This window comes from Episyrphus balteatus, chromosome 2 (genome assembly GCF_945859705.1).
Source record: "Episyrphus balteatus chromosome 2, idEpiBalt1.1, whole genome shotgun sequence".
Lineage (NCBI taxonomy): Eukaryota > Metazoa > Arthropoda > Insecta > Diptera > Syrphidae > Episyrphus > Episyrphus balteatus.
In genome coordinates, this window is record NC_079135.1 from 91036910 (window position 1) to 91059758 (window position 22849).

Below are 22849 nucleotides of genomic sequence, written 5' to 3' on the forward strand. Positions count from 1 at the left end.
AATCGTTGAGTTTCCAACGTTTAGCTAATATTTATCGAAATGAAATGCACTCTTCCATATTTTAAATTTTAAGCATATTTGTTTTTTAAATTTTTTGTATCTTGTTGACCGCAAACCAGATACATAAAAGTATATTTTAAATAACAGGCGCTATTATGTTGTGGGTCCAACATAACCTTCTAAACTTGTAACCAACTAACATCTTTCACGTTGAATTGATTAAACTTTTCTCAAATCAAAAGATAAGGTAATCATTCTTTATTCATTTGATCTAATTTACGCTAGGCACTAATAAGTTATCATGGATATAACTCCAAATACTTGCATAGGTTCCTTAAAGTATTAACATTAAAAATCGAACGCACTAGAATACATATTTTAATAAGCTTTTAATAATTTTAAAATTTAGCAATACATAAATAAAATTATAAACATATTCTTCTTAACAATTGTTTTGGTTATTCACTTTTTCTCAACAACCTCTTGGCAGGCTAGTTTTGTTGTTGGATATTTATACTCAAAACCCAATTCCAATGTTCTCTTGGGTTCAACTTTTGCTCCACTCAACAATAAGGCGCACCTATCTTTACCAAATATCATATTGACTACAAATTCAGGAACTGGAAAGAATGCTGGTCTATAAAGTGCGCTTGCGAAGGTCTATATAAAAAGATAATATTACTTTCAATCTTTAAAGAAATCAATTTTTCAAAAATTATAAATCCTCACCTTACTGAATTCCCCGTTGGTGCACAATTCAGGTGCAACTCCATTCACAACCCCAGTAACTTTTTCATTTTCTATTGAGTATTGTATCAGACGACAGAGATCATCAATATGAATCCAAGGAAGAGGTTGCTTTCCACTACCCAAGGGTCCACCCAAACCAAGTTGAAATGGAAGCATTAAAGATTGAATCATCCCGCCTCCACGGCCTATCACGACTCCAGTTCGAATTTTAACCTTAAGAAGTCATCTTATTAGAATTATAGTACAAGTTAGTAAAATAGTACATAAAATCAACAAATAAAAAAAATTGTTACAAAAAGTTTGTTTTTGGGATAAGTACCAAGGATCAAAAAAGGCTATTAAAAAAATTGGGTGGAAGGATGTTTTTACGCTGACATAAGGGAGGGGGTGAAGGTCAAAAACATTATGAACAAAATTGTTTATGGAATATTTTCGAAGAGAGAGTAAACTCTGAAATTGGTTTCGATTTCGATGACAAATTGAACGTTTTTACTTAAGTTCTTAGACGACTCACACGAATCATTTGCTGTTTGTGAACAATTTCTGATTTTACTGTCCCTTTCACCTAATTTTTTCTTATGAAAACTCTTTATTTTTCCTTTATATCCCAAATTCAATATTTTTACCAAATTTCATTAGGATGGCCCGTCATTTTTATTTTCACTCAAAAAAACACCCTTTTAATCATGATTTAAAAGTTAGGGTGTTTTTTTTTTTAAACACGTCAAAAAGTGATTTTCTTATTTTTGTCATATCTCTTTTACTTGAGCGTTTTTAAAAAAATTTGTTCGTTGTAAAAGTTGTAGATCTTTTAATTACCTTCATTTGTTACAATATTGGTTTTTCGATTTGACACACCGTTTTCGATCTGTAGGCAAAAAACTTCAAAAAATTGCAATTTTTTGTATAGGGACAAACGGATTTTTTCCCAGACCCCCATGCCCCATATAGCAAAATCTAACTTTCCCGTACTATTGAGATACCTTTTAGGGCGTCTGGCAGAGGGTAGGCTCAAACAAAACTGGCTTAAGCTTACATTTTCTAAATCAGGAAAAGGCAGAGAATGTTAATATTTGGCCATCATATGGTTACTCTAAACAAAAAATATTATTTCAATTTTATAAGAAAAAAACAGAAACTAGGTGTTTTTTCTATGGAAAAACCTGTTTGGGAAACCTTTAAGGGAGTCTGGCAGAGGGAAGGCTGAAAAATATCTGGCTTAAACTCATATTTTCTAAACCAGGAATAGACATAAAATTTTAATTTGTTACCATCATACGGTTATACCCAACAGAAAATAAGCTATTAGGTTTTTTATTAGAAAAATGCATTTCAAAATGCTTCAAAGCGGTCTGGCGGGCCGAAAGCTGAAACAAAACTTCTGGTACCCATATTTTTGAAATCAGGGGATTTTTTATGATTTTTTCGTGTATCATTTATTCGGTTAATACCTAGGAAAACGCCAAAAGTTGATTTTTGACTGCATTTTGGATGCGTCTGGCAGAGGGAAGGCTGAAAAATAGCTGGCTAAAAATTATATTTTCTAGTACTGGAATAGACATAGAATATTAATTTGTTACCATCATACGGTTATACCTAACAGAAAATAAGTAATAAGGTTTTTTATTAGAAAAATGCACTTAAAAATGCTTTAAAGCGGTCTGGCGGGGGGAAAGCTGAAAAAGAAACTTGCGGTACCCACAGATTCGAAATCAGGGGATTTTTTATGATTTTTTGGTGTATCATTTATTCGGTTATACCAAAACGCCAAAAATTGATTTTTTGCTGCACTTTGGATGCGTCTGGCAAGGGAAAGCTGAAAAAGATCACTGCCAGACTTGTTCCGTTGATATACTGTGGTGCATATCTAGATATGTGCACACTCGAATTTCGGTTATATCAAAACTGCCAAAATATGCTGCCGGCTCTTAGACTATATAGAGACACTTTAGATTCTCAAAAGTAGCATAATTGCTGAATTTTAATAAGGTATCACTATTATTACTTACTCCCGATACCCGACTTCCAATTCGGGTTCCGCAGAGGACACTCCACCCTCCATGCGCTAACCAAATTTCAAAACGATATCATCTTAAATCTGAGAGAAAAAAGATGCACAGTCGCCTGCTCTCTCGATGTTGAAAAAGCCTTCGATAGCGTATGGAGGGTGGGGCTTATCTCTAAACTCGTATCAATTAATCTTCCTAGTTACATCTACAATATTCTGCACAGCTTTCTATCTAATAGAACTTTCTTCGTACAAATTCAAGGGACAAAGTCGAACCCCCGAAGCTGCGACAGTGGCGTCCCGCAAGGGTCAATATTGGGCCCACACCTATACAACATCTTTGTGCACGACTTCCCCCATACATGGTCAGAAAATAATTTGGTCTCAACCGGTCTCCTTTACGCCGACGACACCATCGCGTACTCCAACCACGAATATCCACTAGTAGCTCTACACCACCTCGAAAAACACATCGGGGTTATAAACGACTATTACAACACATGGGGTATCAAGCTGAATGTCCCAAAATCAGAACTGATTTGCATCAGAAACGCGAGTGGTAAAGGTCCAATTGGAGTAGTAAGGGAAAGCAAACATCTCACACTAAACGTCAACGGTTGCCCAATCCAAGTTCAAAACAAGTTGAAATATTTAGGAATCAACTTCAACAATCTATTTAAATTTAATTATCATGCTAAACTCACCATTGAAAAGACCAGAAAAGTCTCTAACATGCTGATGCCCTTTTTCAGGCACAGAGCCTTAAACAAAAAATCCAAACTACTGTTTTATAAAACATTAGTTAGACCAGTAATGACATACGGGTTTCCAATATGGTTTACCATCTCTCCCTCGGTAGCCCAAAATATGGAAATCCTTGAAAGAAAACTTCTTAGGCTCTGTGCTGGTAAAAACTTTGAGACCCGGACCAAAAGATTCTCAAATAACTTTATTTACAGCGACACAAATACTGTCCCGCTGATGAGATACGTCTCGCTTCTCATGAAAAAAACAATTTCAAACTTTGAACAATCCGAAAACGACTTAATAATACATTCCTTAGCATCCCAGACTGGGTCCTCTTGGGACGGCGTTGGTTATCTGTCACCACTCGGAATACTCTCAGTGGATCTTGACGCTCCAGTGTTAGAACCTTTAGAGTTCTATAACAGGGCCATCCCAAATCAAAATCGCGGATAATTATCCATTCGCCACTTGCGTCCCGCGATTCACTACAGTGTACGTTGGGGGAACCCCTTTTCTACCTATAAAATTATTAAAAATAAGTTACCAAAATTCTCTAAAGATTGGCCGACAGTACTTACTTAAAAATACTAGAATAAGTATCATTTAGTTATCTTCTAATTGAAATAAAATACAATTCAAGTATTTATCAAACAATATATAACAGGTATTATTATAAAATAAATAATTACAAATTCACCAATGTAAAAGACAATTAAATGAACAACAAATCAAAAGTAAAAATATTTTATAAAACAAATAATTGTAATAATCAATGTTATCTGTCATTCATTATCTTCATTAATGAAGTTTCTTTTTTTTTCTTTTGTAACACCCTCTGTGTATCTATGTTTATCTCGTCTCGTACACAACAATCGAAGTATAAATGTGTTCCCCGATAAATGCCTTTTTCCTCCATGTTAATAATATTCACTAAAAAGGGAAAAAAAAAAAAAAAAAAACAAATAAATAATGAATCTAAGGGCGTACTCGCTCTTATAAACGAAAATGTTAACCTAACATACAATGTATTCACAAGAATCTGACTGAGCTCTCGCTCTAACAAAAAAAAAAAAAAAAGAAAATGTATATTTGTATTCCGTACATACTATGTATATTCGTATCTCACAAACCTAACAAATGTTCAAGGCATTCTATCGTAGGGTTAGTTTGTAAGGTATCTGTAGTTTTTTTATTGTATATATGTATCCTAGTTTATAAGAGGGTGACAAAACGTCACACAGTTAACGTAAACAAAACTCTCTGTCATGAGCAAGAGTAGAAAAAAAGAAAAACATTTTACTGACCGCCATGAGGCAAACATTGTATTCATTTTCATTACAAAGCAACTGAAAGAGCAGGCAATACATTATAGCCGCCAGTTTAACTTAAGTAAAGTAGTAAAGAATTGTTATTTTTAGACTAAGACAGCAACTGTAACCTAAAAGACTCAATAAAGAAATTCAAAAAAAAAAAAAAAAATTATTACTTACTTTTTCCAATATACCCACATTTTCTCTTAATCTAAAAAAACACCATTTCACATAAAAAAAATGTATAGACTTATCTTATAGGTAGTTCCCATGGGAAAGACAATATTTTAAATAAATTTCGTAAGGGAACCTTTTATAATGGGAACTATCGAATGATTTGAACTATCGAATAGTTCATTCATTCATTTGAATAAAAACTATCGAATAAACTATCATATAAAAAAACTATTGGAATGAACAAACTATCGTATAAAAAAACTGTTCGAATAAAAAAACTATCGAATAATAAAAATATTCGAATGAAAAAACTATCGAATAAAAAAAAATATTCGAATGAAAAAACTATCGAATAAAAAAAATATTCGAGTGAAAAAACTATCGAATACAAAAATTTCGAATGAAAATAGTAACTAAATGAATGAATGATTTAAAACTATCGAATGAATGAATATTTTATAACTATCGATAGTTTGATAGTTTTTATTCGATAATTCCCATCACTAATACCTTTTATACCATTGTTTTTATCGGACTTATCGTAGATTTTCCTTATTTCCAAAAAAAAAACAACCTTTCACCTAAAATATTTTCATAAACCACTTAGATTTTTGGTTTCTGGTTTAAATGAAACATTTATAACTATTTTCATTGGTGGAACATTTTTGTCCCAGTCTTTGTTCGACATTTCATCATTGCTTAAAAGAAACACCCTTTCACTCATTATAGTTTTGTAGACTATTTAGATTCTTAGTTCTTATAACAAACAAAAATTTTTCACCAAGTTTGAAAAATTAACAAATTGTATTTCAGCTGTTATGATATTTTTCTCACATATAACTCAACCCATCAAAAAAAAAAAAAACCCTTTCACAAAAAATATTTCTAAGAATCCTTTGTCACTGCTTTATCTAAAACCTTTATCCCGAATTTCATCATTGTAGCATGTTTTTCACATCGGTTTCGGTTATATCGTCGGCACAAAGCCAATATGCATTTTTGGACATTTTCACTTTAATGCATTATTTGACTTGTTATCGGTCCCTCTATTCACTACATTGACCCAAGTCCTCTATCTGTTGCCCACCAGCCTAAACTATCAATTTTGGTTGCATGAGTTTTCAAAACTTTGAAGCCGTTTTTCTCAAAACTACAATTTTGCAGATTCGTGGTTTTGATTAGATTCAGCATCAAAAAATAATCTTAAAAACATGTGTCATATGATTACACAGGTCAACACGAAATTTGTGCTTGGGTTGTGACTATGAAATTATGATAGATATATTGATACTCATCTGGAAAATATTTTTTTTTTAATTTGCTTTTGAGGTCAGCAGAGCAATTTCCGGTTTTCAAGTAAATCTGTCTTTTACAAAAATTGTCGTGCGTAATTTTGGCAAAAACTCGAGAACGTCTTAACCGATTTGGCTGATTTTTGTTTTTTTTTTCTTCATTTTAATGCTGTTTTCATATTCATATTCAGAAAAATAAAATAAAATAAAATGCACGACTGGGGTCGCACGTACTTGCTCTTGCAGTTCAAAGCACTTTTATGTTAGTCTACTTGTAGATTATAAGAGCTGCCTCTATATATCTATCAGCCCTATTCTGCTATTCGATTCACGTGAATCGAAGGATTTAATTCATTAACCACGTCGAATTGTCTTCGATAAACTTATGTCTTACGATAGTAAGACGTTGATTCTGCTTGTTTTAGTAATCCTCAGACAAATTTTTTTGTGAAAATTTAATTTTAGCCGCCATTTAAACGCATGTTATTTTAGACTTTCACGTGAATCGAATAGCAGAATAGGGCTGTATATTTTTAAGGGTTTATGTAGAGGAAGAGCCGACATTGAAACTAAAATTTGTTAAATAAAATTTTTTTTTTTGTTATTTGACTTTTTTAAGAAAAACAAAAAATGCAGTTTTATTGCAATTGCTTTCAATATTACGTATGCGTAAATTAATCAAAATCGTTAGAGCCGTTTTCGAGAAAATTGCAATAACTAATTAAAGATTAAAGGGAAGAGCCGACATTAGTGATTAAAAAAAAAGGATATACCATATTTCTATTATCCGTATTTTAAGAGAAAAACTAAAAACGCAGTTTTGTTGGAACTTTGTACAGCAATATGTGTGTTAAATTTAATCAAAATCGTTAGAGCCGTTTTCGAGAAAAGTGCAATAACTCAAAAATTTTGTATGGGAGATATATGTACGTTCTAAGCGAGATATTAAAAAACAAAAAAAAAACAACTTTGGAAATTACGAAAAAAACATCTATACCAAATTTCAAGAAAATTCGTTCACCCGTTTAGGCTGTAGCTACTTGTACAGATGGACGCACCGACGCACAGACCGACGGACGTCATGACGAAACCCAATTTTTTGGACTTCTCCATCATCGTAATGTTAGTTTTGATTAAAACCTCGAAATTTTTTTTTGACACGAAACCAATACTTGCCCTATTGAGCAAGTAAAAAAAGGAAATTTAAGAAGAAAAAAGAAAAATGAAATCGAAATTTTCGTTTTGTTCGAATTTTTATCAAATGGGAGCTTGAGGCATCATTTGATACCTTCTATTTTCAATATTTATGGTAAAAGTAATTCACTCTGATGGTATTTTTACTATACAAAAATAACTGCCTACACAAATAACTGTATCCAAACTAGTTCATATTGAGATTCTTTATTTATTGAGAAGTTAAATTAATTTGTTTACATAGTTTTTTTTTTATTATTTTGTTGCATATACAGCAGGGTGCTTCTTATATGGTCGAAAAAAAAATCTTTTTTTCGATTTTTTAATGGGACACCACTGCATTATGTTCTACCATATAAGCATAGTATATGGTATTTTTTTTCCGAATTTAATATTAAAATTTAGGGGTCGCTAACATTCACTAAAGATTTAAGTAAAAAAAAAAAGATCAATTTCAACAAAATTTTTTTTGTTACAGTACAAAGTACGCTTAAGACCCGATTTTTCAATCTTCTAATAAACAGTCAGTTAACTGTCTGTCGAATAAAGATATTAGGCTCATAAACAATCAGATAAAATCATTTAATTTTTCAATTAAGAAAGATCACTCAGTTAGCTATTTTACAGAATAACAAAAAAAAAAAATGTCAAATTCAAAAATATTCAAAATTAAACTTTATTTTTATTCCGCTGGATTTTTATCAAAATTTCTTTCAAAACAGTTACAGATTTAATATAAAGTACTTAATTCTGATTACAAATTTTAAAATTTTCTGAGAAAAAAAAAACAGAATTTGGTGTGTTTTTCAAAACTTTGAATTGTGGTAGCGACCCCTACCACCAAATTTTAACCAATTTATATTTAAGGCAGGAAGAACAAAATGAAAGGGTGTCCCATTAAAATTTCGAAAATTGATTTTTAAGAAGCACCCTAATATACAGGGTGTCTAAAAAGTAATGGATTAAACAAAATGGGCTGATAGGCTAACTTAAGAGCTCTCAGAATTTGGTAACTTGTTCATCCCAAATACTTACAGTTCTTGTGAAATTTCGAAAAATCCCTACTTTGCAACAGTATTTTATTTCTCCTGCCCATAATTAATTTTTGTTTTTTACAATTCTTTCACTAAAACATTGCCTAACAATAAGAAACAATAAAGTAATAAAAATATTTTTTTTTTCACACGTCATTTTTCTGCAAATTAATTAACATTTCCGAGTTTAATAAAAACTCAATTTCTTATTTTTATTTCAGAGCAACAAGACGACAGAAATTTGTATTGTGTGACTCTGGTTTATTATTTTTAAAACTTGCCCCGGTATTGCAGTTTTAAAAAAAGTATAAAAGTTTCCAAAGTTGAAGTTAGATAAAAAAAATATTACAGTTTGAACTCAAATAAACAGGGTTTTTCGGAGCAAATAACCCTTGTATTCATCATAACTTTTTTCTTATAGTTTAAATCGAATAAAGTGCTTTGGCAAAAAAGTATAGAGCTTTAAATTATCTACATTTTACAATTTTTTTTGTACAATGCACGGTTCTTGCACTATAGCTCATAAGACTCGAGTTAGGCTCACAGGGTATGAAAATTGTATTTTTGCTCCCAACAGTACAAAAGCAAATCTTAGGAGGGGAAAGGGTGATTATCTATTGTTTTGGTTTACCATGAACCCAAAAAGTGCAAATTAAACCCAAGCACAAAAAATATTTTTATTTTTGGCGACCTGTGTTATATTCCACAAACAATTTATTTTTACTATATTTTTACCTTCACCCCGTCCCTCTTGTCCGCGAAAAAACACCCTTTTATCCAATTGTTTTTTAAAAGACTTTTTTATCCTTGGTTCTTATCCCAAAACCAAACATTTTGCCATGTTTCATGGGTGTAACAATTTTTTTTTTTTAAATGCATATTTTACCTGTACTATAATAATATCTTATTTAGAGCCAATTTTTCAATCTTCTAATAAACAGTCAGTTAACTGTTCGACGAATATAGTTATTAGGATCATAAACAATCAGATAAAAACATTGAATTTTTAAATCAAGAATAATTTCGTCGCTATGCTGCCAAAACGCACTAAGTCATATTTTAAGGATTTTTAGATTTAAATGCAAAACGGTTCAGAATGATGATATCGATCTAGTAAAATACCACACTAAGAAATATTTGGCGTACTTTATGAATTATTTGAGGTATATTTTTGCACGAAGTCAGAAAAAATAACTTTAATACAGGCACAACGCACTAAGTTGACTTAGTGCTTTTTACCTGTAACGCAAAAAAAATTAAATCAGTACCAGTTTATAGCAAGAGAAAGTATTAATGAGACTTAGTGCATTTTTCCTGTCTTCAAAACAACATTTTTAAATTTGAAAAATGACTTACAAAGTATCTTGTGAGGTAAATGTAAGAAAAAAGCGGTCAAATGTAAATAGATTAATACAAATTATAAGTTTATCAGCGAGTAAAGACGACTTGAATTTTCTATATGAATCTTAATAACCTTTTAAAAATGAATTAGAATTCTCGTTCTTAACTGGCTTCAAATTAAATGTTTTCGATACGAAAAAAATAAACCGGGAATACTTCAAACTTAATATGAATTTGACCACAATTTTCGAAACTTGAACGTTTTTAAGAATTTTCGAAGAGGGAGAAATACTGTTCCTAATTATCTGCCGGTAAAAAAATGGCCAAGACTGTACAGGGTGCACCGAACCTCTTAAATTAGCACAACTAGGAGAAAGACCTGATTGATATATGAGGTGTTCAGAGTAATAATGGGTTAAGTCCATTTGAAATTTGTGCATTATTTTGAACTTTGAAAAGCCTTTTCTCAAGAACTAAAGGAACTTTTGAAATAAAGGTTTCACAGATTTCTTTCTTGTATATTATTTTATATAGAACAAAACCCTTAATTTTAAAGACCTTTAAAAATCCGACTTATGTATAGAGAAGTGGACTTCACCCTTTATTATTCTGAACGCCTCATTTGTAAGAAAGGTGTTATTCCTGAAATTTTTCATTCTTGGTTTTCATCATTACCATCAAAATGTTAGACAAAAGATTTCCTTCCAGAAATAGATGTATTAGATGGAAGAGATTATTTTAAATTGCTTCCATTTTTAAAGCCTTCTTTTAATAGTTACTTGTTTTTAATTCTTCTACGTTGTAAAATTTCTGATTTAACTAGGTATAATTGAGATTTTGTCTTTACTTTTGTGCTATAATGTTGTTTCCTTTAACTTCATATGCCAGAAAAGTATTCATTACGAACAAATAATTGCAAATCATTACAGGTAAAAGGCACTAAGTCATGGCTTTTTCTACTTTTGTTCACATAATTATCATTTTTGTTATTCAAACACCAAAAAAGTTTTTGGAAACTAATGTCAAAATGTTGAGTTTGTGTTTAAAGTGATTATCTGACAAATAACAGTTAACATTGAATTTTCACAAGAGAAATAATCTTAAAAATCGATTTACTCAAAACTATGTTTTTTGACTTAGTGCGTTTTGGCAGCATAGCGACGATTTATTCTACAGAATAACAAAAAAAAATTGTCAAATTCAAAAATATTTAAAATTAAACGTCATTTTTATACATGATTGTTTTTGTTTTCTTGTTTTCCACTGTATTTTTTTCAAAATTCTTTCAAAACAGCTTTGACAACTGACACAATATTTTTATTGAAATTATTCCTTAGAATAATTTTATTCGCCTCTGAAAGAAGCAGATAGATTTATTCTTAGGAATAAGCTATATCTGCCTGTTGAAAAATTGATTTTTTCTCTATCCTTAGGAATAAGTACTAACTGACTGTTTAACTGACTATTGAAAAATTGGCCCTTAAAGAAAAGAACTTACAGATCGACAGTTTACACCCTCAGGAATAGTTGCAGCTTTTTCCCATTCCAAGCAGAGGCGAGACATAAAATCAAACGCCTCGACTGGATCATTTTCCGAGTATACTCGCCCATCAGTCTTATAATGACTCACCCCGGAAATATTGACGAAGGATTTAACATCCGGAGAGCTTTGTATAGCCTTGACCAAAGCTGCACTTGTATTTATCCTCGAGTTCCAAACATTTTGCTTGAAACTTAAACAATGTCAAGGTTTATGCAATAATTGTTGTCAAATTCAAACTAATAACAAAATATTGTGTAATTCTTACCCCGGAGTCCATCGACGAGTTGGATCCAAGACATTTTGTCCCGACAAATTTACAACGGCTGTAATATCTTTTGGAACACCATTCTTTTCGAGTTCATGCCAAGTGATACGTTTCAAACCCGGCATTCGAGAGACCACAGTGACTTTGTAGCCATTCGAGATGAGATGTTTGTTCAAGTAATTGCCAATGAAGCCAGTTCCACCACCTGTGATTGTTTTGATTTATTTTCAAAATTACAAATGTTATATAATAATTAAATGAAATAATTACCGATAAGTGCATGCTTTGCAAGCATAGTTTTTATTTTTATTTTTTATATACACTTGGTTGGTTTTTTTGAAAACAAAAGAAATCTTTTTTTGTTTCAAAATTTCGTTCTTTTCTTTTGACGTTTTGATGTCAGCTGACTTGGTGGGTTTACAAGTTAAAGTAAAACATGGTTGCCTGCCATCGTTTACACGTGTGCTTGGCTGCCAATTTTTTCGGTGATGATTTTTAACAACAGTCGTAGCCTTTGCTGGTGGTAGGGTAAAAAATTGTTTAAAAAAAAATGAATTTGGAATTTAAAAAATATTTATTGCAAATCAAAATATTTTGCATTAAAAAAAAAAATGTTATTGCAAATCAAAAAATGCACGACTTGCACGTACTTGCTCTTGTAGTTCAAAGAATCTTTATCTTAAATAATTGGGCCTATTCGGCGGGATCTTTTATTTATTTATATTGTTGTTGCTTTTGGCTTTGCCAAATTAAACGTTAAAAACTTATTACTCCATTTTGTAAAATGGCGACTCTACCTTCTCTTCTTATACCATGGATTTTTGTTGCTTTTATCATAAAAGATTTCATGAAAGTAGCAAATTTTCAATAAAAGTAGGTGTTTTTTTTATATTTAGCTTTGTTTTATAAATAACTGAGACGGAGGTAAGTTTTTTTTATTCATATTATACCATCTTTTGGAAATTTAAGATTTTGTTTAGTGCCGACAAAAAAAAAATCAAAAAAAAAAAATCAAAAAAAAAAAAAAAATCGAAAGTTAAAAAATTAAATTTAAAAATAATTTGTTTCAAAAATGTTTTTAAATTTTTTTTTCCATGAACACTTCCAAATGTTGTCTGTAAATTTTGAATAAAATTGACTCATGTTTTGATGAAATATATGTATGAACTTAAGAAATATGTCAATTTTTGAAAAACGACAACCCCATATTTCCGTTCTCCGCATTTTTTTTTTTGAGAAAAACTAAAAACTCAGTTTTGTTAGAATCAATAAGAACACCAAATTTAATCAAAATCATTAGAGCCGTTTTCGAGGTCTATGTTTAATGAAAAAAAGTTTTTTTTTTCAAAAATCCTTATTACGGTAGGTACCTTGCATAAAATCATTCCAAATAACTAGTTCATTTTTATAATTTTATGAATCAAAAACAAATTTTGAAAAAATAATTTTTGAATTTTTTTGAAAAATCAAATTTTCGAAAATGTGACATTGAATTTTTTTGAAATTTTCGTTTAACATGTTGATTAAAAGTTTCTACGAAATGGCATACCAAATTTATTTTTAATTTTTTTTTTCAAAAAAATTACTTAAAAAATGTTTTTTTTTTCTAAAAATGCATCTTATAAAAGAAATTAAAACTGCATACTTTTCTTGGAGCTCAATTTCATTTAAAGAGTTGTTTTTAACATTTGAAGAACGAATTTTTTTTATACATTTACCAAATTTGTACCTTTATAAAAAGTTTTTAGTTCTAAGAGCAAGTTTGTGCGACCCAGTCGTGCATTTTATTTTTGAAAGCAAATATTTTTCAGTTACAACATTTTTTTGTTTATCTGCAATAAGTGTTTTGTTTTAATTTGTAATGGTTAACAATTGCATTAAAAAATGATTTTTTACAACTCTGCTCCGGAGTAATTTTAATACAACGGAGTACCCCGGATTTATTCCGGGCAGATCGCCAGATCTACAAATATTTGCACATGGACATTGAATAAGAAGTACAGGAAGAGGTGTATTTTCATACCTACAGTGTTAACGAGTGAAGCCCTGAAAAATTAAAAAAAAATTAAAATCTGTCAAAATTTTTTATTATTTTTTTTAAATTTTTATTTGCGTTTTTTTAACTGAATGCATAATATCATTCATTTGAAGTTGATTGGAGGATATGATCATTTAATTTTGAGTTAATTGGAGGATATATGAACTTTTTTAAAAAATAATAATATATGAAAATTAGTAAATGGTCAGCAAAATGTTTCCGTATTAAGTCAGCGATTTATTTGTTTTTATTGCTTCCCTAAGTGGGTCATTGAGGTGTATGTGGAACTTTTTTTCTTTTTTTTCATTTACAAATTTCAATCGTCAATGTAAATTGTTTTGATCTACAGTAATCAATCAGACTAGTTGGTCTTTGTAAACACGCCTCTGTCCTTTAAAATGCTAAATTTTTAATGCGAGGTTGTCCTTATGAAATAGACTACTAGACGGTGAGTTTAAAGTTCTTTCAGCTAGCGAAAAGCGAAACGGATTTTAATGTTTATGTTGAATCGGGCTTTTTTTCGACCCCTGTTCTTTTTTATTCCATTTTTTATAGCTTTGCAAGATAAAATGAGTATCGATTGAGTGCGTTACGTCTTGCATCCCATTGGTGTACCATTAAGTTACCAATATCATTGGAAATATTGTGACGGTGTAATATACTTTGGGCATTTGTAAGTAAAATGAAATAAGTAAAATCAAATAAAAAAAAAAATATTTGTATAAAAAAGGTGATGAAGTTCGAATTTTTTTTTTTAAGTGTTGCATTAAATATATGAGTTATAATTATGGCCCAATTTATTCACTCTACTCCATTATTTTTAAAGTCCCTATTTAGAACTACACATATGTCAAACCGCACACCGGCCTAAATCTGTATTCATTCTTTTTTAGTTTTTTTTTTTTTATAATTTCTTTTATCTTTTATGAACTTAAGTAAAACCCTCGCAGAATGTTAGCTTAGAAGTGCTTTATAATTCCTTAGTTTAGTAATCCTGTGCTTCTTGTCCGAGGGTTAAGTTGCAAAAAACTGCATTTTGCAAAAGAACTTGATAACGGTTCTTTCCAAAATTTTTTAGGTTTGATGAATGAAATATTTACCTATTCATAAGTTTCTGCCTCAAAAAATAAATATGTAGTAAAACGAGGTTGAAAACTTCGTTTTGTTTGATAAAAAATAAGTAAAATTTGTATATATTTTAAGTAAAACAATTTTTATTTTTTTTATTTTTATTTTTTTTAGGTATAGGACAATTATATTTTATTTAAATCACATTGGATAGAGTTAGGTATAAGTTTAATAAATTATAATGCTAATGAGTGTAACAAATTTCTAATATGATATAGGAGAATTCGTTGGTTATTTAATTTTTACAACAGCAAAGTTTAATTCAACTACAAATTTGACCATATTATAAAGAAAAAGAAGAAAGTTCTTCTTAAAAACTAAACTTTCCTCGAACTTTAAAAAATCCAAAATTATGTTTATTGTGTATAACAGCTCCCACTCCAACATAATTTTCCATTAAAATTGGACCTTCTTTGAAATCACAATTAAAATCAACTCCATCTGGATTGGCATTTGAGAATATTGAACGAAGAGTTTGTGAAAATGATTCAGCTGAATAAATATGTTTCTTGCTATCGAACTCTTCCCTTTCGTGCAAGGATAAAGTATCATTGCCTAATAAAGATAATATTATGCATTTTAAACTTCAATGAATTTGAAAATCAAAATTAACAATTACTTTTGGCTCGTAAAATTGGATGATCTTTAACTGTTCTCCATGGAATGTCCTCTGCAAATGGATTCCAAGATGTGAGAAGTGATATTGGTCGACCTCTGTTCCACATTATACGCATTCCTAAATCACTTTTCTCACTGAAATAATATTATAACAAATTAAATCAAAAACTATTAGTAAAAATGTTTCCATTTTTCATATGGAGAAAAATATAATAAACTTGTTTTTTAAGGTAATTACGAAAAAACTGTTAAATATATGCTGCAAAAATGACACCAGAACTTTAAACAGGGCTATAATAACAAAAGATGTACCTAAGTTAACTTCCAGCTTGTATTTCTAAGTGAAAGAGTTGCTCTTAAGCTATAGCGATAGAACCAAACTTAAAATTAAAAAACTGACATAAGTTGAATTACAATTCGAAAATTGATTTTTTTGACTTGAACCTTGGAACCTGGGAACAGAAAAGGAAATTTGCTATTAGTTTAAGAACTCCTGGTTTTAAAGGTTTTAAAATCTAAGGGTTTCATCTTAATCTCGAAAACATACTTATAAAGGACCCCTCACATTTTGTATGGGAAGTGGCCCTCGGTGAAATTGTCTGAAATTTAAGTATGTTGTAGTCTTCAAGCCATTGATCAAAACATTAACATTTTTTTAGGTTATCTTGAAAACCTGACGTGATGGGGCAAAATGGACTTCGGATTTGGTTTAAGCGACCCTAAAAACCTATGGATTCCACTAAAAAATAGTGCAAAACACAATATAGAGAGTTACTATCTCTTCAAAAAGGTAGTCATCGAAAAAAAACCGTTATTTTAAAAACTGTCCATTTTTCGACTTTCTGCCCATATCGACTTTTGATCAATGGCTTGAAGAGAACAACATACTAAATTTTCGGCCAATTTCACAGAGGGCCACTTCCCATACAAAATGTGCGGGGTCCTTTCCTTAATTTTGTCGGTCATTTTGTCAAGTTTTATAATAATCCACCACTTGTACTGATATCGAATTGGGGAAAATTTGCCTGAAAATCCTGCGACTTGACCTGCTATTAGATTCTTGTAGAACTCAACATTTTAAGACAAAATGAAGGATTTATTTTCAATATTTCACTTCATTTTCGAGACATAAAAAAACTAAGAAAAATCTATGAGATTCTCATACATAAATAGTACAAAAATGGAAAACTTGATAAAATGTAAAAAGGATTTTTATTTATCTAATGAATTTATTGAGAATCTTAAATCTATAATTTTTTCAATATAGGTAAAGTTATTTATGCACCAACAAATTTTCATAAGGGCTATCAAATAAAAAGATTTTGAAAATAAGAATAAGGCTTCATGTTTTTGATAACATTTAATATAATTTAATAGGTACCTAAAGAAAATTATTATGATAACGAAGAAAAAAATAACTTGAACTTATAAATTGAGCAAATTATTAGTATCGAGTCTTTCCCGCCAATTTATCATAAGTACAAAAAAATCAATAATGGACTAAATTCAACTGTCCGATACTGAAGATAATGAAATACAACGTCTTTTCTTAATTTTATAAAAAAAAAAAATTCTCAAGGAAACCAAACCAAATCGTCTCCAATCAGGCTTAGACCAAAAATACATAGCGATTTTCTTTAAACTCTTTAGTTACTCTACTAAAAGTGATAATTTTGGATTTCAGATATGAATAGAGCTTAAAGAGATCTTCCTTGTGCCATTTGAATTTTTCCACTGCAAATAACTCAGCAACTCCAAGAAACTATTGGTTTTCAATTTTGAATAGATATCAAAAAGACGTTTCTTTTGATGTCCAATTGATTGAGAGAAAACAAAAATTTTCTTTCCCCGAAGCTCCGACAACTCAACTTACGCCTCAGGTAACAAACCTCCTCAATTTTTGAAGTCGGTCAAAAGTAAATCGCTAGTTTAAATATACCTGCATAAAATTTGGTAACAGATACACAAAACTTTATATGACAATTTTTTGTAACCTTAGCTACAAATTTGTAGAACCTAATTTTTGTCTAAAACCTACCGTTTTAAAAATAAAAAATGTTGTGACCTTTGACCTTTTATAATGGGACTAGCGGACAGAGGAAACTTCAGGACTTTTCACATTGTAAACCACCCTTACACCAAGCTGTATACCATAAATCAGCCTGTTACAAATTTTTTCCTTGAAATTATTTTTCCTGGGCTAATAGGTACAATCGAAAGATTTATTAACTTACACTGGTTTGAAACAAGAAAAATCATATCGTGTTGCCACCGTAAGTGGATGATTTTGCTGGACAGGTACTGCAGCATTTGGCCTTTCTGGTTGTCTACTTTGACAAAACAACTTTCCACATATAATTGACGTCAATCCATTTGCAATTCCTTCAATTCTTCTAAAAAAAAAAACATAAAAAGTATCCATCTGTAAAAATTTTGTAGTTAAAAATTTTGATAACCGAAATTGATACTTACGGAACTAAAGATGCTTGTGGATAAGTTAATTTCCCTTCGATAATTGTATCAATTTGATTTAGACGAATTTTATTTGATTGAAGGATTTTTAATGCAATAAAATCATATTTAACATCTAATAGTGTTTTTGATGTTAAAATAAATATACGTTCCCTTTCATGGTCCCAATGGCTTATACTGAAAAAAGGGTTTATTTGTTATCAGATGATAATCAAAAAAGTAATATGACACCTACTCAGTTAGAAGCCAGCTTCCAACAACATTGGCATCATTAGCAGGTCTCAGCAAAATATTTACACAATCAGCGACAGCCTTTTCAAATTGACCAGGTCTAAAGCAAAAGAATTCATCTGTCACAGGGATATCATCAGTTTTTTGAGCATCCCTGATACCTGGACCACACATATAGGAACCATCATCAATTGGTGTATCTATCAGTAAAATCAGGACATTAAGATTTGTTTCAAAATTAAGGTGTTTTAATTTCGTACTACTTTTAATTTCCTTATATGCACTTGTAACATGAATTGGAGAAGTCACATCTGATCCGGTTAGAATTGCACTCTTTTCCATGTCTGATATGTTGGTTCTGTGACGCAGTAGATTTTGTGTTGCTTCATCATCGGAAATTGTTAAGGTTGCACCCGAAAAATTATACTGCTCTTCAGTGTCATCGTCACGCAAAAGGAAGGAATTGGATGAATTCATTTTAATTTGATAGTAAAATTTCAGCAAAAATAAATTCCGAAAAGGTTTAAATCATTAATTTTTTGGTAAAAGAAAATTTTCTCACTTCAATTTAATTGACAAGAATTAGAATTTTAGGTTAAACCAGAAATTGTTGTAGGTGTAGGTACATATAGGTAGAGGTATAAGCTCAAGCTTAGTTCAAAACTGCAAACGCGCATGGCTGGGGGAAAATAATCTGTTATCACGAGGAGCTTTTTGGGTTTGTTTACATCCTATAAATTGACATTTTTGTTATTGTTTTTATTTATTTATTTATTTAAAGGAGTCATGTACAAGTATTCGATATCCATAAATGGGAAGAAAAACATCGTAATTTTTTAACTGTAACAAATTAAATGAAGCGATTAACAGACTAAAATTTATTCAAAGCTTATTCCCAGAAGTTTGTTTTAATTTTTTTTTTCAATTGGTTGAACCATTAATAAGATGTACCTACGCAAATAACAAAAATACCATGTGTTCGTTGTTAAATTTTTATGAGCATTACCAAACACGGGGTTATATTAAAATCACTTTGAGTAAGCATAACAATTTCATAGAAACTCATTAGAGCCGTTTTAAAAAAAAATTTATTAAGAAACTTTTTTAAAACTGGTTTGCATCCGCCTAAAAGGTAATATTAAAAAGAAATAAATTGCACGACTGGGGTCGCACGTACTTGCTCTTATGCTTAAAGTAACTATAATGTTAAAGCTTTTTATTCAAGAAATTTAAAATTTGATATTTTGAAGAAATTTTATAAGTAGGTAGTATAAAAAAATTAAATCTGTTTTATAATTAATTAAACTCCGTTTTAAATTATCTTAAAACAAAAAACAAATATGCCATTTTATTTCTTGTATAAAAAGGTATTTTTAGAAAAAAATTTTCGAAAATTGTAGGAGCCGTTTTTTAAAAAAATAATTTTTTATGTATAAAATTTTTTTAACATTTTTCAAAAAAAAAGTTGGTATGCCATTTTGAAGAAATAAATACTTTACACATAAAAACTAAATTTCAAAATTTTTCATTAATCCGTTTTCAAAAAATTGATTTTTCAAAAAAAAATTTTTAAATATTTTTTAAAAATCCAAAAATGCGTTTTTTGAAAATTTTCTAAATTTTTAATATTATCTTTACTTACACACGTTTGTATAAAAATTTTCATTTAAATCGGGTTAATGTTGTACGAGATATTCAGAAATGAAAAAACCCGTTCTATAACAGGTACCGTTAATAACGGTACAAAAAATATTTTTTTTATTTAAAAAGTTGGCTCTTATGTGTAGTACTACACACAAAAATTTTAATCAAAATCGTTAGAGCCGTTTTTGAAAAAAATTAACTTTTCTATTTCCGTTATATGGCAGGTAGCGTTAGTTTTGGTCATAAAAAAAAAATTTCAATTTCCCCTCTAGGGAATCACCAAAAACTGCTAAACACCAAGTTTGAAGAAAATCACTTCACTCGTTTAGGCTGCAGCTCCAGATAGAGACAGACACACAGACAGACAGACAGACACACAGACAGACAGACAGACACACAGACAGACAGAATTGCCGGACCCACTTTTTTGGCATTCTCCATCATCGTAATGTCATGTAAAATTGTTATCTCGAGTTCGATTTTTTTTACGAATCCTAAACTTGCCCTATAGTACCTATATCGCAAGTAAAAAGTACAAAAACATGATCTACATAATTAACTTATATCTTTTCCAAGGCTCCAACGGTCATCCGACAAACCAATGATATACCAAAAACCACGTTTTATTAATAAAATCCTAGATCTTTTTTTACACGAAACCACCATTAATTGTCCCTAAGGTGACAATTTCTTTTTTTAGTGAGAAAAAAATAATGTTAAAAGTAAAAATAATGATTAAAGTAAAAATAATTTTGAAAATGCTAGTATATTTACTATCCTCTTAGATGAAAAAAAAAAAAAACAAATTAAAATGAACATAAAAACTAAAAATAGTAGGTACTGTCTTCTTAAAACGAAGATTTGGGGCATTTTACAAATATTTAACTATCTTTTCTTGCTCCTTCATCAAAATTTTAGTTTAGTTTATTTAGATTAAAAATTTTTGAAAAATACATATTTTATGGAATTAAAATAAAAAAAAGTACGCATACACCACAGTGCACATATTTTTTTTTTGCGTATTTAAAAGGTGAAAACAAACAATAGATAGATTTAACAAATTAATTTAAGTGTTCAGAAATATAATAATGAACTGTGCAATGGCATAAGGTACCACAAAAAAGGGGATATATACCTACCTACCTATGTAATTTGTTATCGAAAGTCATTATTATCAATGCCATAGAATACATAGTTTTTTTTTTATGTCAATTCCTTTCAACAAAACATTACATACAAAAGCAATCATACAGTTTTAAAATATGAGTTCAAAGTGGTATAAGCCACATTTTTGCATTCCTTTAAAAAATTATCAATGTATTCAAAGTGGAGTAACTTTCACATGTATTGCCTCATTGCCTGCAAAATTTCGTTTAGTAAAGAGATTCCTTTTTATTGCGGCTAATTTAAATGTCAACTTAATTGTTTTTTTTTTTACATGGACTTACTTATACCAATTTTAAATATAACACCTCAATACAGGGTGTCCCAAAAGTTAACGTCGAAACGAAAACGGTAGATAGGGTAGGTGGTGACAGTTATCAGAAAAAATAATAAAAAAAATCGCAGCCATATATTTTGGGAGTTATGGGCATTTGAAAAAAAGTCGAAAAAATGGTCACCCTGTGACGGTTTTTCATTTGCCGTGATTTGTAGTCAAATTCCAGTTTTCGAAAGTTTAATTTACCTAAAAAAAAACAAATTTTCATTTAAAAACTCAAAAATTAATCTTTTCAAAATTCTATTTTTAATATACAGGGTGTCCCAAATGTTAACGCCGAAACGAAAACGAAATAACCGAGATAAAATTTTTTTTCTTAAGAAATCCGACTTTTTTATGTAATTTTTCCATATTATTGAAGTTTTTGTATTCTTAAAGGTTCTGAAAGGGTACAAAACTTGAATAATATGGAAAAATTACCTCATAAAAAAGTCGGATTTCTTAAGAAAAAAAAATGTATCTCGGTTATTTATGGAATATTCCCAACAATGTTGTACCATTTTGAAAAGAGAATTGAACAAACCAACTTTTAAGGCAACTTGCCGAAACATCGTAGTGCATTTTTTTTTACACTACGGCTCATTGAATTAGAATCATGTAAAATTTTTTAGTACTAAGTTGGGTAAAAAAAGTAATATTTTCTTTAAAACTGATGCAGCTGAGTTAAAATTTTTGAATGCATTTGATAGCAGGGTTATTCAAGGTTCCGTAACAAAAGAAAAAAATTAGAAAAATTAAGATTTGTAGTCACGGCAAATGAAAAACCGTCACAGGGTGACCATTTTTTCGACTTTTTTTCAAATGCCCATAACTCCCAAAATATATGGCTGCGATTTTTTTTATTATTTTTCTGATAACTGTCACCACCTACTCTATCTACCGTTTTCGTTTTGGCGTTAACTTTTGGGACACCCTGTATATTAAAAATAGAATTTTGAAAAGATTAATTTTTGAGTTTTTAAATGAAAATTTGATTTTTGTTTAGGTAAATTAAACTTTCGAAAACTGGAATTTGAAATTTTGAAAAATTAATTTAAGATGTAATTGCTACAAAATGATCTACCAACTTAAAAAAAAAAGTTTAACATTTACAAAAAAATAAGTTTTTTTATAAAATGGCTCAAACGAAATAATTTTTCTGAGAATGCATCTTAATTAAAGAATCAAATGTTTTTTTTTTTGGAACTCAAATCAATTCAAGCTGTTTTTTTTTTTACTTGCAATAGTACCTTCTTCAGGGCAAGTTTAGGATTCGTAGAAAAAAACGAACCCGAGATAACAATGAAGAATGAAGGATGACATTACGAAGATGGAGAATGCTAAAAAAGTGAGTGAGTGTTTTTGGTGATTCCCTAGATGGTAAATTAAATTTTAGGACCAATATTAACGGTAGGTACTTGTCATATGCCCAAAATGGAAATATGTAGGTAATGCGGCAAAAAAGTCATAGGTAGGTATAGGTACCTACCTACTTTTAAAATGAAAAAAAAAAAATTATATTTTCTGGACCGTTGTTAACGGTACTTTTCATAGAACCGTTTTCTTCATACCTGACT

General features: G+C 29.9%; 2 protein-coding genes and 1 long non-coding RNA gene across 8 annotated transcripts; all 3 read right to left on the minus strand.

The window, feature by feature from the left end:
* Positions 1–370: 370 nt before the first annotated feature.
* LOC129909306 (epimerase family protein SDR39U1) lies at positions 371–12018 on the minus strand. Its single transcript, XM_055986391.1, has 5 exons — positions 11932–12018; positions 11662–11866; positions 11352–11586; positions 730–963; positions 371–660 (listed from the first exon to the last, which is right to left on the minus strand). Exons 1-5 carry the CDS (start codon positions 11954–11956, stop codon positions 463–465), a joined length of 897 nt encoding a protein of 298 aa, XP_055842366.1. The 5' UTR covers positions 11957–12018; the 3' UTR covers positions 371–462.
* On the minus strand, positions 3657–4959 carry LOC129909312 (uncharacterized). 5 transcript variants are annotated; one of them, XR_008771434.1, is made up of 4 exons: positions 4636–4959; positions 4528–4561; positions 4084–4435; positions 3657–4023 (listed from the first exon to the last, which is right to left on the minus strand). It is a non-coding gene; the product is annotated as an uncharacterized LOC129909312 (long non-coding RNA). The 5 variants fall into 5 exon arrangements; XR_008771435.1 differs by lacking the exon at positions 4528–4561; XR_008771433.1 differs by lacking the exon at positions 4528–4561 and having other exon boundaries at positions 4612–4959.
* A 2926-nt stretch (positions 12019–14944) lies between the features above and the next one.
* Positions 14945–18903, minus strand: LOC129909302 (tumor protein p63-regulated gene 1-like protein). Of its 2 annotated transcripts, none has more exons than XM_055986386.1 (6): positions 18412–18903; positions 18153–18348; positions 17918–18094; positions 17680–17838; positions 15447–15580; positions 14945–15382 (listed from the first exon to the last, which is right to left on the minus strand). In XM_055986386.1, exons 1-6 carry the CDS (start codon positions 18623–18625, stop codon positions 15138–15140), a joined length of 1125 nt encoding a protein of 374 aa, XP_055842361.1. In that variant the 5' UTR covers positions 18626–18903; the 3' UTR covers positions 14945–15137. The 2 variants fall into 2 exon arrangements, with proteins under 2 accessions (XP_055842361.1, XP_055842360.1); XM_055986385.1 differs by having other exon boundaries at positions 18409–18899.
* Positions 18904–22849: the final 3946 nt, after the last annotated feature.

Excerpts from the sequence above, each read along its gene's own strand:
- LOC129909302 (XM_055986385.1), bottom strand. The coding sequence starts at position 18,625 with ATGAATTCATCCAATTCCTTCCTTTTGCGTGACGATGACACTGAAGAG. Across the intron at positions 18,095-18,152 it reads GGAAGCTGGCTTCTAACTGA|TATAAGCCATTGGGACCATG; the intron begins GTAGGTGTCATA and ends CCCTTTTTTCAG. Across the intron at positions 15,581-17,679 it reads TTTTCTTGTTTCAAACCAGT|TGAGAAAAGTGATTTAGGAA; the intron begins GTAAGTTAATAA and ends ATATTATTTCAG.
- LOC129909306 (XM_055986391.1), bottom strand. The coding sequence starts at position 11,956 with ATGCTTGCAAAGCATGCACTTATCG. Across the intron at positions 11,867-11,931 it reads TGCAAAGCATGCACTTATCG|GTGGTGGAACTGGCTTCATT; the intron begins GTAATTATTTCA and ends AAACAATCACAG. Across the intron at positions 964-11,351 it reads AGGGTGTAAACTGTCGATCT|GTTAAAATTCGAACTGGAGT; the intron begins GTAAGTTCTTTT and ends TGACTTCTTAAG.